Source organism: Emydura macquarii, unplaced genomic scaffold, assembly GCF_026122565.2.
Source record: "Emydura macquarii macquarii isolate MOO-44397 ecotype Brisbane River unplaced genomic scaffold, CSIRO-AGI_Emac_v2 contig_1876, whole genome shotgun sequence".
Classification (NCBI taxonomy): domain Eukaryota; kingdom Metazoa; phylum Chordata; order Testudines; family Chelidae; genus Emydura; species Emydura macquarii.
In genome coordinates this window covers 18482509-18497029 of record NW_027132013.1, presented here as the reverse complement: position 1 = coordinate 18497029, position 14521 = coordinate 18482509, and the positions used below count along the sequence as shown (strand labels likewise).

The 14521-nt window shown below is 46.4% G+C and overlaps 1 protein-coding gene and 1 long non-coding RNA gene across 2 annotated transcripts; one reads left to right on the top strand and one right to left on the bottom strand.

Moving 5' to 3' along the window:
* Positions 1-373: 373 nt before the first annotated feature.
* LOC137159668 (uncharacterized) lies at positions 374-3450 on the bottom strand. The gene is made up of 2 exons (XR_010921693.1): positions 3367-3450; positions 374-2376 (listed from the first exon to the last, which is right to left on the bottom strand). It is a non-coding gene; the product is annotated as an uncharacterized lncRNA (long non-coding RNA).
* Positions 3451-7510: 4060 nt separating this feature from the next.
* On the top strand, positions 7511-10284 carry LOC137159478 (disintegrin and metalloproteinase domain-containing protein 20-like). The gene has a single exon (XM_067557829.1). The coding sequence runs from the start codon at positions 7511-7513 to the stop codon at positions 9797-9799; it is 2289 nt and encodes a 762-aa protein (XP_067413930.1). The 3' UTR covers positions 9800-10284.
* The last annotated feature ends 4237 nt before the right edge of the window (positions 10285-14521 follow it).

The window sequence follows — 14521 nt, the reverse complement described above, 5'->3', positions numbered from 1 at the left end:
CGTTCCCATCGACGCAGCGCTACGCCACTTGAGAAGTTGGTCTTAATACGTCGATTTCTGGATCGAACGAGCGAGTCTTCACTGATTGCTCAGTTGATCCAGGTAAGTTGATCTGACGGCGGCGAATTTGCCACCGTCAGTGAAGACATAGCCACAGATGAGAAGCTTAAGGACAGGAGTCTGGCGCTGAGATGAGCTGCTAGAGGTCTGTGCAGTGGATCTAACGGTTCCAACCCTGGCGATGAACTGGCGGGTATCAGTATGAATCCACATGATCGAATTTCTGAATTTTCAGTTTACTTTTGAAAACACTTAAAGTTACAAAAATATCCCAAACCCTATGTTAAAAGAACACTGAAGTTTGCAAAGTCAAGCACTGGAAAGTTTAGGAAATTCCAGAATTTAGGTTGCTTGTGCAACCCTAATCAGTCACCCATTGTGAATATACATTGAGATACAATATAACATGATTATATTTTTTTCTACAGGACCCGTCTCATTCAGTACACAGCATGGAGCCACTCAAGGGATGGATCAGAGTCATGTAGTGAAGGAGATTTTCTCTATGATCCCTGTTTTATCTGTTGCAGAAGTTGGAAGATGTGTAGTGAATGGGCAGAAGATTGCATCAAAGGGTCATAAAATCTACTTGTGCCTTGTAAGTAACCCACTATGCAAAGTAAATCTCCCAATACAGGAGAAAGAACCACAAACACTCTGGTTGTTGAATTAGGTTAATTGGATTAACTCTTTTGGGTATGTTTTAAGCCTGTTTCCCCTGCCCCAAAAGTAATTCAACCATTTAATAATAAACTCCAAAATCTGTTTCCAGTACACCAAAGAACAACAGGCTGTTCTCTCCTCTTCAACATTAGTTCTATCACTTGATTAAAGAGCTCATCTAGTTTGAGATTATGTTTGTAAGTGCAACTGAACAAATTCAACCCTGATTGAAAGGAGTTAAGCTAGCAATGAATTTGGCCCAACTACCATCAACATGCCAATTTTATAACAATAGATGCCTCAACAATGCACCCATATTTCCATGGATCCCTAACTACATATTGAGTATTAAAGCCTTTGATTACCAGACAAAAATCATATGGACAAAAATGATGTCATGTGATCTTAAATATTTTTCACTATCCAGTCAGAAGTGAACTGATCATCAGTTATTGACAGTGTCACATGCTGATAGCCTAGAGCAGAAAGAGGGAATCTGACACTACAGCCCATCCAGGCACACCTTAGCCTGCATTAGAGACATTTAAACTTTGTCCATTATTTCGGGCACTTGTCCCTGCTTTTTTGGCTTAGTATCTTTTCAACTACACTGTAAGAGAACTAAGAGACCATGAAGGAGAAAAGAAACTGGAAAATCTGTTTCCTCTCAGAAAGCAGCTAGAGTGATCCACTAAATGATAACAATCTTGAGTAAAGTTAGAGATTTCAACCACAGCTCTGTCCAAAGAAATGAGACACATAAGCCAGTGGCTATTTCTTAGCATCAGATGGTTTTAAAATTCTTTAAGTGAATGGGATGGAATGGTAAGTATGAAGGCTAAAAACATTTAAAAAGTATCTGAGCGCTTAATAGAAGGTTGACATCCAGTTACATGGATTCAACCGTGCAGTTATCAAAACTTTGATCTGTATCCCAGCATTATAACAGGCACAGCAATTTATACCAGACACCGTAAATGTTTTCATGCCATAGGAAACACCCATCTTTCTCAAGAAAGATTAACATGCATAATGTAATGGTATAACCTGACATTCGGGTAAAATCTACTACCAGTACATATATATCATATTGAGCAGCCATTTCATAGGTAATCAAGAGAGTAAGCAAAAAAGGCACTTCCACAGGCAAACGTTAGTGTACCAAGAATTCAATTTTTCATTAAAAAAATTCCTCTTTTTAAATAGAAAACACAATTACAAGAGGACATGAAAAGAAGTGGGCTTTTATAAGGAAATTGCAGAATGCACCTTTTGTGAAATTCAGTCAGAAGCTAACATCCAAAATGGTTGAAGGCTGAAAAAACCCTCTCGGTGCAACTCAAGTCTTTCCACTTGCAGCTTTATAACAGGTTTCTGCTGAGAGAAGAAGCTGTTGCAAGGGGCTTTAAATCCTGCAATGTCACAATCCGACAGTGTTCAAATACAGATGAGGAGGAGCAGGAGTCTCTCTTGCAAATTCTCCACCAGACACTGAATCATCTAGATTTGGAACTGTCCATCCCTTCACTGGAGTCTCATCCATTTCTCTGGGGGCCCTTTAGTGCCAGCACTGTTGGGCATTCTTCACAGTTTCCTTCTCCTCGGGATTTATAGTTTCAGGGGCTGGTTCCGGCTCCTTTTTCATCTGATCCACTTAACATAAAACAAACCATTCAAATATATTATAACTCTGCTTTGAGGGTTTTACATTTCTAATGTTCAGTTCTTCCAAAATTCTTTTCAGGTTGTTTTCAAAAGATAATGGACTTCAAGAGAATAGAAGCCAGTCAGGAGACATTGTACAGGTGACATTCTGGGCCAGATTAATGGCTGCCTGATACAGGGATTAGGAGGGGAAGGCATCTTGTATGTCCTCTCTTCTGAGGTCACTGAACACCAGCACAACCTCCTCAAACAGATCTCGGGGCACCCTAGCTTGCAGCCCTGCTGCAGTGTACCTGGTGCAAAATCACCAGGATGCAGAACCAACTTGGCCATTCCTCTCCTCAAGAGCATCTCCTGTTTTGGGGCCTCTTGGCTCAGCAACTCCCTCAGAGGGATGGGGCCTCTTGCACAGGGGATAATCTCCAGAGGGCATGAGGTGGGATGGGACACTTCATAACCTAAGCGCAGAGGTGAATTCTTTTCTGGCACCTTGCAAAATTAGGCCCATATTGAGCCTGATTTTCCTGTCATATTAGTCAATGACAAAACTCCCAACAATTTCAGTGGCAGCAGGAGTGAGTCCATTAGTTAGTTAAGCCTCACTGAACCTATACCACACCTGGATTTGGGCTCCTTTTTTAAATCCTAAAATAGTGTGAGATCTCTTACCTGCGATGGGCTTTTCTCCTGGCTTTTGCTATCAAAAAAGAAAGTCAGCTGAACCAGAGCTTTGTAATTATTTTCCTTTGCTAGCACTGAGTAAAATATCTTTTGCTGTAGAATACTTTTAGTAAGAGGGGTTCTGAGGGATATCAACGAGAGACTTCCCCATGTGAAAGAGAATATCATGGGGACATCAGACTAGGAAGAGTGAAGAGCAAGTCTTCCAGAAACACGAATTAAATTCTAAACAGTATGTACAATTAATAGTACACAAAAATTAAATGTTTTATTCTCCAGTCATGAAAAGAATCTTACCCCCTTCCAGTCATTAATGCCTGTTTTCCCTTCACTGTAAAATAGGGCTCAAGAGGTCTGCAAATGGCTATATTTCAATTGTGGTTGAAGTGATCTATGTGTATCCTATTATCTGCCTCACATGTAGGGTTTGAGGCTTGATTAGTTAATTTTTGTAAAATACTTACACCTTCGGATGTAGAGACTCCTGATTAGAGTAATCCAGCATTTAAAGTGAAAACAGCAGAGGTTTAACTCCAGCTCCCCACTTCTTAAATTGAAATTCAAATGGATGGATAGTTTTGGGAGGACAGAATGAAAAGATAATCAGTTTGGGCATTAAAATAAAAAATCAAGTCTTCCCTAAATAGACAGCTGGTGTCTGAACGAAAGCTTTGATGTGACACTGACTCCTTTGTTCTTCATATATATTTCTTTTCTTAGGAGCATACTCTACACACACGCTTTCCTTCCAGCCCCCCAAATAAGAAGAACTTCTCCTGATATGGTATGGCATTAAGGTAGGGTATGTGTGAAATTATTTTGCTGCCTATGGAAACATTAATAAATAGACTTCACAGTAAAACTGCTGCTCCATTCCAGCTATTGAACTTATGATGATGTGGCTGATGTTGTGTCTTAAAGGGAGAAACATGGGGTTTTGGTTTTTTTCTAAATTCAAGGAAGAGTTATTTGCTGGTGGCTTCCATACTCATCCACAACCTGGAATAAAATACCTACATTGCAAGCCCCTCTTTACTTTAGTTTAAAATAGTTTTGTTTCCTCTGAATTATGGAGGATGTGTAGAGCACTGTGCAGATATAAACTTTGGATCTGCAGCCATTTGTGAGCCATAAACATGGTCTGCAGTTATAATGCAGATATTCAGAGATTTGCAGAGCTCTAAGGATTTGCTTTCCTTGTAGGTCTGGAGCCTGCACCACTAAAGTCAATGGAAAAATTCCCATTAACATTAATGGTAAAGGATTAGACCTTTAGACTCTGTGCTGTTTTTTAGGTGGAAAAGGTAATTTTTTCCCCTTAAAATAAGAATTCTTTACAGCAAATTTAATTTAGCCTTCTGTTTATGCACAAAACAAGTACAGCACATGGGCAACAGGCACAAGTTTCCTGTTGCCCAGTGTCCTACAACTGTGCCTGAATGCTTGGAGGGGCCAGGGGAGAAGAGAGTTAACTTTTATGGTAGGGTGTGGTGTGGTGGCATAGATCTTAATGAACTCTAAACTATCTGAGGATTTCTAGCTAGGGGAATCCTGAAGCAGACAATTACATCTGCTTTCCAGCTGCTTTGCACTGTCAGAGAAGCCATCTAGGGATGCCAAGGCTCTGTCAAAATTAAATATGAGGGAAACTCTTTTTCCCCAGTGTCCTGTTGTAAGGATGGCAGCTAATATCTTCCTCCATTCATTTCTTCATACACTTCTGGCTTGAACAGAATCCAGAAGTGCAAGACACTGCAAAGACCAGAGAAGGGCAACTAGGATCATCCAAAGAATGGAAAACCTATCTTATGAGAGGAGACTCAAAGAGCTTGACTTGAACAAATGGATATAAATTAGCCATCAACAAGTTTAGGTTTTAAATTAGATGAAGGTTTCTAACCATCAGAGGAGCAAAGTTCTGGAACAGCCTTCCAAGGGGAGCAGTGGAGGCAAAAATCCTAACTGGCTTCAAGACTGAGCTTGATAAATTCATAGAGGGGATGATATCATGAGACTGCCTAGAATGGCATGTAGCTGATCTGAAGACTGCTAGAAGCAAATATCTCCAATGGTGATGGGACAATAGATGGGGAGGGCTCTGAGTTACTACAGAGAATTCTTTCCCAGGAGCCTGGCTGTTGGGTCTTGCCCACAGGAGTCTAATTGATCACCATATTTGGAGTGAGGAAGGAATTTTCCCTGAGTCAGATTGGCAGAGGTCCTTGGTGGTTTTCACCTTCCTCTGCAACGTGGGGCATGGATCCACTTGCAGGTTTAAATGAGCATAAGTGGTGGATTCTCAGTAACTTGAAGTCTTTAAATCGTGATTTGAGAACTCCAGTAACTCAGTCAGAGGTCTATTACAGGAGTGGGTGGGTGGGTGGGTGAGGTTCTGTGGCTTGCAATGTGCAGGAGGTCAGATAAGATGATCAGGCTGGTCCCTTCTAACCATAGTCAATAATCTAAACATAATAATGTAATCTTTTTGGTATGACCTTGGTACTGAATAATTTACTGTAAATGCTCAGTGAATAACTATTATTCACCTACTCGTGGATCAGTACCAAAAATTTAAGCAGCTATGAGTTCGGCAGCTGAACTTATCTTCTCTTGCATTGTATGTAGATAGAATTATATATCAAAATGAGGCAGAAAGCAGTTAAGTAAGGTTAAGATTCTATTACGGGTATTTTTAGTAAAAATCAGGAACAGGTCACAGGCAATAAACAAAAATTCACGGAAGCCTGTGATCTATCCCGGACTTTTACTAAAAATACCCTGGAGCGGGGGGACAAACAAAGTGCTGCTGGGGCTTGCAGCTGCTCCAGCCCTGCCATTGCTTCTGTGGCAGGGGCTGATGGCAGTCCAGCCCTGGGGGGCTTATACAATCCGGCCGCTGCTCTGGCTGGGCCTGCTGCTTTGGCAGTCCATGGGCTGGCCACCAATCAGCTGTTGGGTGGCAGCCAGGGGGCTGGTTCCTGAACAGCTGATTGGTGGTGGCCTGAGCTGGCTGCCCAGGGCTGGCCGCTAGTCAGCTGTTCGGGAGGCCTCAGGGCTAGGATGATCATATATACCAATTTTATAGGGACCGTCCTAATATTCAGGGCTTTGGCTTATAAAGACACCTATTATCCCCTACCCTGTCCTGATTTTTCATCCTTGCTACCTGGTCACCCTACCCGAGGCTGGCTGCCAGTCAGCTGTTCGGGGATCCCTGGGGCTCGTCTCAGCGGCTGATCAGCTGTTTGTGGGCCCAGGGCAGCTGCTGCTCTGGCAGCCCTGGGACTGACAGCTGCTCAAGCCCTTCCCCAGAAGTCACCGAGCTCCCAGAAAGTTATGGAATCTGTGACTTCCATGACAGAATCGGATCCTTAGCAATAAGCAACATTTGTGGGTGATGCATCCCAACAACTTGGCAGAGGGCTTTGGCAGGGACGCTTTGATAATTTAGTGCCAGGCTGCACCTAGCAAAAGGACAAGTTAAAAACAGTACTAAAGATATACTGTCCTTCAGATTTGGTTTTATAATCACACTGAGCTATTACAGATGTTATGATCTGAGTTATATTTACTCCAGAATACATACTCTGACATAACTCTCCATTCTGACGTACAAAAAGGGTAGTGGGGAAATTAGACCCAAAGCAGGAGCCAATGAAGACAGATGTAAAATCCTATAGGAAAAATGGTGTTGCACGGGAGATTTCTGAGGCTTCTCAAACCTTCAAGAACATTGTGTCAAAATTCAGAACGGCAACTAAATCAGAAAGAGGGTATTTGTGTGTGTGATTCATCAACACCAATCACTGCAGTTAGCCCAAAGTAGTAATAAGTGAGGTGTAGTTATGGATGTGTGTGACCATACCTGGTGCAGGGCTGAAGCCTCCACGTGCACATGCTGGTGTAAGGGGCAGCCACTGGGCCAAATTAATTCCTGGCTGAAAAGGACGGCCTGCACCGGAGTTGCACTGGGGATGAGTTTGGTCCAGCAGGTTTGTCAGTGCCATGTCATCTCTTTTTTCTTTAGCCCCTGGGTGCCCTGTGCTGGCAGGAGCACGCTCAAGGCCAGGACTGAGCTGGTGTCCAGGACAGGCGAGGACCCGCCCGTGGTTTGGGAACAGGCTGTTATAGAAAAGCTGTTTATGGGGCGCGGGTGTTTTGCAGCCGAGAATTGATGCGACCCCGTCTGCGGCCGCCCGTGGCGGGAGGCGGGCTGAGGGGAAGAGGCAAAGGAGACGCGGCGGGGTTGTTGGCAGAGGGGCTAGCGCTGAACCCGGCTCCATCACCCTGCGTGGGAGCAGGCGGGGCTGACCCCTCCCGCCCGCTCGCGCTTTGCCCTCCCCGTGCAAACAGCGCCCGCTGGGTTCTCAACCGTCACAATCGGCCGCACGCGCAGGGGCAGAGGCAGGGGCGGGGCCAGCGGCGAGGAGGAGGCGGTGCCATGGGGGTGGGGGGCGTTGTCTGGCTGGTGCTGCTGGGCTCGGGGAGCCTCCTGGGCGGTGCGGCCGGCTCGAGCCCGCCCGGTGGGCGGGGCCTGGGCGTCGCCTCCTACGCCGTGATCGTGCCGCGGCTGCTGGCGCCCCGCGCCGGGCAGGGCTCGCGGGAGGTCTCCTACCTGCTGGAGGTGGAGGGGCGGGGCCGCGTGGTGCGCCTGATGCAGAAGCGGCTGCTGGTGCCCGAGCACTTCGCCCTTTTCACCTACCGGCCGAGCGGGGCCCTCCAGCGGGACCAGCCCTTCGTGCGCGGCGACTGCTACTACCACGGCTACGTGCAGGGCAGCCCCGCCTCCCTGGCCGCCCTCAGCACCTGCTCGGGCGGGCTGCGCGGCATGCTGCGGACGGGCAGCGGCAGCTACGAGATCGAGCCGGTGCCGGGCTCCGCCACCTTCCAGCACGTGCTGTACCGGCTGGAGGAGGAGGGGGCCGCCGGCCTGCGGTGCGCCTTGACCGACCAGGAGCTGCGGCGCCAGGCAGCCTTGATCCCCGGTCTCCCGGACCTGTCGGCCGTTAAACAGGTGCCCAAGGGCCTGTGGTGGACACACACCCGCTACGTGAAGCTCGCCGTCGTCGTGGCGAACGACCGATTCATCCGGTCAGGCGGAAACGAAACCCAAGTCATGGAGCAGGTGCTGGACATAGTCAATATAGCCGACTCGGTGTACGATCCTCTGGGCGTTCGCGTGTTCCTGGTGGGGCTGGAGATCTGGACCCAAAACAACCTCATCACACTTGATAATAGCATAAGTGTGCTGCTTAGCACTTTTAACAAATGGAGAGAAAAGGAACTGCCTTCTCGGCTGCCGCATGATGTAGGTCACTTAATCACAGCTAAAAGGTTTGGGATTACAATTGGATTAGCCTATCTGGGAGGTGTGTGTTTTTCTGAGTGGGCATCAGCTGTTCTTACTTTCAGGAATTTGGGGTTGTACTCATTTGCCATCCTCCTTAGTCATGAGTTGGGCCATAACCTAGGCATGAGCCATGATGATCGTTATTGTAAATGTAAACACACTAACTGCATCATGAAGTCATCCCACAAGGTCACTGATCTGTTCAGTAACTGCAGTTATAGCTACTATTTCAATCTAATGTATACACCTGGTGCACAATGCCTGCTTAATTCTCCAGCCCCTGAGGAAGTTTATACACTTAAGTACTGTGGCAACAAGGTGATAGAAAGTGGAGAGCAGTGTGACTGTGGCTCAAAATTTAATTGTGAAAAGGATCCTTGTTGCCAACCCAATTGTACATTGAGTGCAAGTGCAGCTTGTGCTTTTGGAGAATGCTGTCAAGACTGTCAGATACTTCCAGCAGGACAACTATGTAGAAAACGTACAAATGAATGTGACCTTCCTGAATATTGCAATGGGATTTCAGAGTGGTGCCCGAAGGATGTATATGTGCAAGATGGAGCCCCATGCCAGGACAGTGCCTACTGCTATCATGGAAACTGCTCTAGCCACAGTCAACAGTGCAAAATTATTTTTGGTAAAGAAGCAACCGTTGCTCCACTAGTTTGTTTCAGAGAATTGAATACTCAAGGTGACCGGTTTGGCAATTGTGGTATTTATAGTGGTACTAAATATAAGAAATGTCCAGTAGAAGATATCTTATGTGGTAGGGTCCAATGTGAAAACATGAGAATAATACCTTCTTTGGAGAACCATAATACCATGCTTCAAACTCCTGTGGATAATAACTGGTGCTGGGGCACAGATTACCATCCTGGGATGGATATAGCTGATATTGGAGCAGTGAGAGATGGCACATCTTGTGGTCCTGAAAAGGTTTGCATTAACATGAGTTGTGTGTCTGTGTCATCCCTGAACTATGACTGTAACATAACGAAGTGTCATAACAGAGGGATATGCAACAGTCATAAAAATTGTCATTGTAATTATGGCTGGGCCCCTCCAGACTGTCAATATAAAGGATACGGAGGGAGCATTGATAGTGGACCGCCTCCACCTGTAAAGCCCCAAAGGAGAATGTCTTTTGTAATACCAATATTCCTTGCTGTTGCTGCTGTTCTTGGGATTGGCCTTGGTGTATATTATAAAACTGCACTTATTGGATGGCTAAGAAGGTCAGTGACCAGATTCCGCCCAACGCATCAAGCAGACGCTTCAAGTGATGGAAAAGGAGTCGCAAGTAGCTCACATGAGACAACAACTGCTACTGTGTCAAAACCTGTGGTGGTGTCCATGTCGGAAGCATGGAATATTATGTAACATTAAAAAACGTATAAACAATATGTTTACCTATTTGAAGAATAAATTCAATCTGTAAGCATTGCTACAGCCTTTTTAAAAATTGTGTCTTGAAGGACTTGGTCTCGACCTAAACTCAGGGCGTTAGAAAAATACTAGGAGTATCTTTCATGTCAATGCTTTACAAACATCAACTGTCACAATGCCTTGTGAAGTAGGGAAGTGTCCCCATTTTACTGAAGGTTAACGGTGAAGTAATCTGAGCAAAGTTACTTTTTAAGAAGAGGAAATGTTTTGAACACTTTCACATGTAGTAAAAGTGGGGAAAACATTCCTGCCATTTTACATTCATTCACTGAAGTGACTCATTTAAACATAGGTGGGAAGCAGGCTTTTCAGTAAGATGCAGGTGTTCATAGAGAGAAAAAGGGACCATAAATCCTAACCAGTAGTAGATAGGCAGGAAAAGAGAGACCAATACTCTAATCAGGAGCAGGTTCTTTAAGGATGGAGTACCTAGCATTCTCCAAGAGGAATAGGTTTTTCACTTCATGGGATGAAAGAGATGATTTCCAACCAAGTTCACAGCTGCTAAACTTTGTAATGTTTGGAAACAGATCAGTAGTTTAGTTGACAACACACTTGACGTTCACAAGAATCCTTTTTTTGGAATGTTCCATAAGCTTGCCTGTGTGGACCAGAAATACTGGGTGCCTTATACTCAATAGGAATAACTCTCAATAAGCATGCACTAGTGTAAATGAGAGTAGAATTTGGCTCAAAGTCCTTGCCCCACAGAATCTTCTAATAGTGGAGCCTTGTCCCATAAGCTCGCTGCCCATGGAACTCACTGAATTTAATGGTTCTATCTATCTAAGAAGCTGTAGGGATTCCTTTGCTATATTATCAGAGCCTTTCCGCCCCCCAAATAATAAATTTGTCCTCAACACTGTGGTGGAGTAAAGAAGTATTGTAATCTCCATTTTACAAATAGCTAAACTGGGGTGCAGTGATTTGCCAAGTTATACAATCAGTCTGTAGTACCACTAGGAATAGCATCCAGGGGTCCTATTTTTATTTGTTGTTGTTGTATTCTTTATATGACAGTAGTGCCTAGAGCCTCCATCCAGATCAGAGCCCCATTTTAAAAAAATCCCCTCTACAAACAGCTAACAATGTAAACTGAAGACCAGATTCAACAAGTGGTTATAACAAAAGGGGTGTGGCTTAGATGGGGGAACAGTAATGCAAACTCTTTTTTGCAAGTTTTTGCAAGCTCTGTGGCCAGTTAATAGGTATTGGAGAAGGGCTTTTTTTCTTATTTTGTTTTTTGGATAAATAAATGTATTGGTAGTAGTATGCCCAGCTTGCTACCTACCTAGCTGTTGTTGGTTAGCAGCATGTGACAAACCTCATACTAGAAACCCATATTCCTGAGATCCAATTATGTATTCTAACCCCCTAGAAATTTCTATACACTTGAGATTCCCTCAGAGTGAGCCAAATATTGCCCTTAATTACCCTATGCAACTCCACTGAAGTCAATATATGTTTGAGGTGTAAATGAGGGCAGAATTTGGCCCAGAGTACTTTGTTTAAAGCTAGACTTGAAATGTGGACCAGATAGGACAAGTAAGTACTGCTCTGCATTTCCAGTTTCCATGGTTCCTTTCTTCTTATCCATCAATATTTAATGCTTGAGCCATAACCCATTAAGGTCTTTCAATTAACTTCAATGGACCAGGCCCACAGAGCACATTACTCCTATTCCCATCTGGGGAAATGCACCTTTGGTTTCATGGACCATAAAGACTAAGACAGCAGTATACATGTAAGCCCAACTAACCTATATTGAATAAAAACTGCAGTAAGCTATGCCAACATTTTATGATTTGTGTTCTTGGTAATAGCAGGGGGTTTTGTATGATATAAAATTGTACACCTAATTTCAACCCAGGATCAACACCAATTTCTGTAGTTTCACCTTCCTGCTGTACTATAATTAAATCTAGGCTAAGATTTAGAAAAAATGGCTGCCTAATATTAGGTCCCCTAATTCAACATTTAGGCGCCTAAATAAGTGGCCTATTTTTCAAAAGTGTGGAATACCAGGTAACATTAAAGCTAATGGAAGCTACTGGGTTCTAGGCACTTTTGAAAAATCAGGCTGCTTATTTAGGTGCTTTAATATGCATGTACGGGCCTACATATAGGCAGTCTTTGTGGAAAATTTTGGTCCTAGCCTACATTTTACTTGCCTAGGACTGACACTCTTGTCATGAAAGGCTCAAATACAATTATTTTGTCTTTCTAGAGCAAGACAGTAGTAAATCTGCACATTTCTGCTGCTGCTCCAATCCCCTTTTGGTCTCATGAATACTAAAATAATCACTCAAGCTTTTCTTTTTCATATTTAACATACAAAATAATTTGCTGAACAGCAACAGAACAGAAGGGAATACAAATCAAAGTATTTGTCAACCAGGAAAACATTCCATTCAGTGTTAATCCATTTTCAAAATGTTTCATATTGCTATTATTATATTTAAATCTCCCCATAGGAGATTTAGACATTTTCATTTTCACGCGTGGAACAACTGGTTAAGAACATAAGAGCAGACATACTGGGTCAGAGCAATGGTCCATCTAGCCCAATATCTTCTGAAGTGGCCAGCTGCTTCAGAGGGAATGAACAGAACAGGTAATCAAGTGAATCTATCCTGTCACCCAGTTTAAAAAATAGCATCTCCCACATCTTCTGGGCTTTCTGAAGAAGTTAAATCCAATCTTCCCATACAAAATTTGTTTTTTACAGTTCTCTCTTCAAGTGATTGCTCATATACATTCCACTATAGGTGAGTGCGCGCCCCGGGCACGAGTCTGCGGAAGCTTTTTTGCCTTAGCAACTCCGGTGGGTCGGCTTCAGCACCCCCTGGAGTGGCGCGCGCATAGCGCGACATATGGGGTGCTGCCGACCACGCGGGCCCTCAGTTCCTTCTTTCCGCCCGTGACGGTCAGTGGAACGCCTGCCCCTTGCTTCGTCGCAAGTAGCAACTTCTAATCTTGTAGATAAGTTCTCTTTGTTTAAACTTAGTTAGCATAGTCAATTAGTGTATATAGATAGAAAATAGTGTAAATAGTTAGCCCTTAGGGGGTTTTCTCAGGAGCCATGCCGGGCTCCACGGGGTTCAAGCCATGTGCAGCCTGTTCCAAGGTGTTCTCCGTGAGCGACCCGCATGATCGCTGCCTTAGATGCCTCGGGGAACAGCATTGCAAGGATAAGTGCCGCATTTGTAAGTCGTTTAAACCCCGAACGCAAAAGGACAGAGATGCTCGCCTCCGGGCGATCCTGATGGAGTCAGCACTGCGTCCCGACTCAGAGCTCTCCAGGTCACCGACGGCACCGAGCATCTCATCGGTGCGTAGCGCTCCTTCGGCACCGACATGACAATGGCACCGCGCAAGACTGTACCGAAAAAGAAGAAACGGCCGGTGGCCGTAACTATGGACTCCCCCCTGTGACCGGTACAGCAGGGGGTGATACAGGAGATGCCCCAGCCATGTGCCATTGAGAGTGTCCCGGCACCGGCATCTCCTCGTAGGGAGCCTCCCCCGACCCCGGGGGGTGGGGGAGCGCCCCTACAGGGGCCGTCGAAGTCGGAGGCCTTTGCAGCGGCACGAACCCTCATGGCCTTGCCTACGCCTCTGTCCCCCCCTCGGCCGAGGGACTTGGGGACCGAGTCTCGGGGTAAGCCCGCGCTGGGCTACCCCGGTGGGCAGAGGAGACAGGATTCGGTGTCTCCCCCAGACGGTCGGGGAGAGGGAGAGCAACAACCTCCCCTCCCGGCTCCGACCACGAGTCGTCGAGCTCCTCCACACCGCGGCACCGGGGGCAGTACGGAGGTTCCCGGGAGAGCCACTCCAGCTCCGTATTTGAGCTAAGGTCCTCAGAGCCCCGCCACCGGTCAACGTTGTGGGGGAAGACCCAGCCGAAAGAGACACGGCACCGCTCCCGCTCATCTTCGGGCTCCCGGCACCAACCATCTCCAGTGCCAGGGGACTCGGTGCTGGCAAGAGATCAACGTTCCCGATCGTCAGAGCACAGTCCGGTGCGGATCCTGGTGACCCAGACACAAGCCCGGCACCGGTCTAGATCCCCGGCTGTGCACAGAGACAGGTGCCACTCCCGCTCGGTCAGTAGGCGGCGGGACAAACCAAGCCGCCGGGCTCGATCGCAATCCCAGATTCCGAGCCCATCGCACCCTTCGGCACCGGATGCTCCCGCACCACGTCAGCATCGTTCACCGGTACCGAGGGGACGAGACCGGTACCGCCGCACACGATCCAGGACGAGTAGTCCGGTACAACCTTCGGTACCGGAGAGGGCGCCCGGACACCATCGGCGCTCTCAGTCCCCAGCACCCAGGGACAGTCTGCGGTACCGACATAGATCGCGGTCGCCATCACGTTCCCCGGCGCGACGTACGGCACTGAGGGAGGACACGGCACCACGTCGGCGTACTCAGTCCCCGGCACCGAGAGAGTGGCATTACCACTGACGCTCGAGGTCTCTCACAGACAGCCCGGTGCGACATCATCGGCACCGACAGACCTCTCAAGCCCGTTCCCGCAGCCCGGCACGAGCCCTGGCACCGGACATCTCAGCACCGGGGGTCTCTCCGGTACCGCACGATAGCCCTGAGAGACGGCACTTACGAAGTCCCAGGGGCCATACTGGCAAAC

Coding starts and splice junctions, on each gene's coding strand:
- LOC137159478 (XM_067557829.1), top strand. CDS start 7,511: ATGGGGGTGGGGGGCGTTGTCTGGCTGGTGCTGCTGGGCTCGGGGAGC.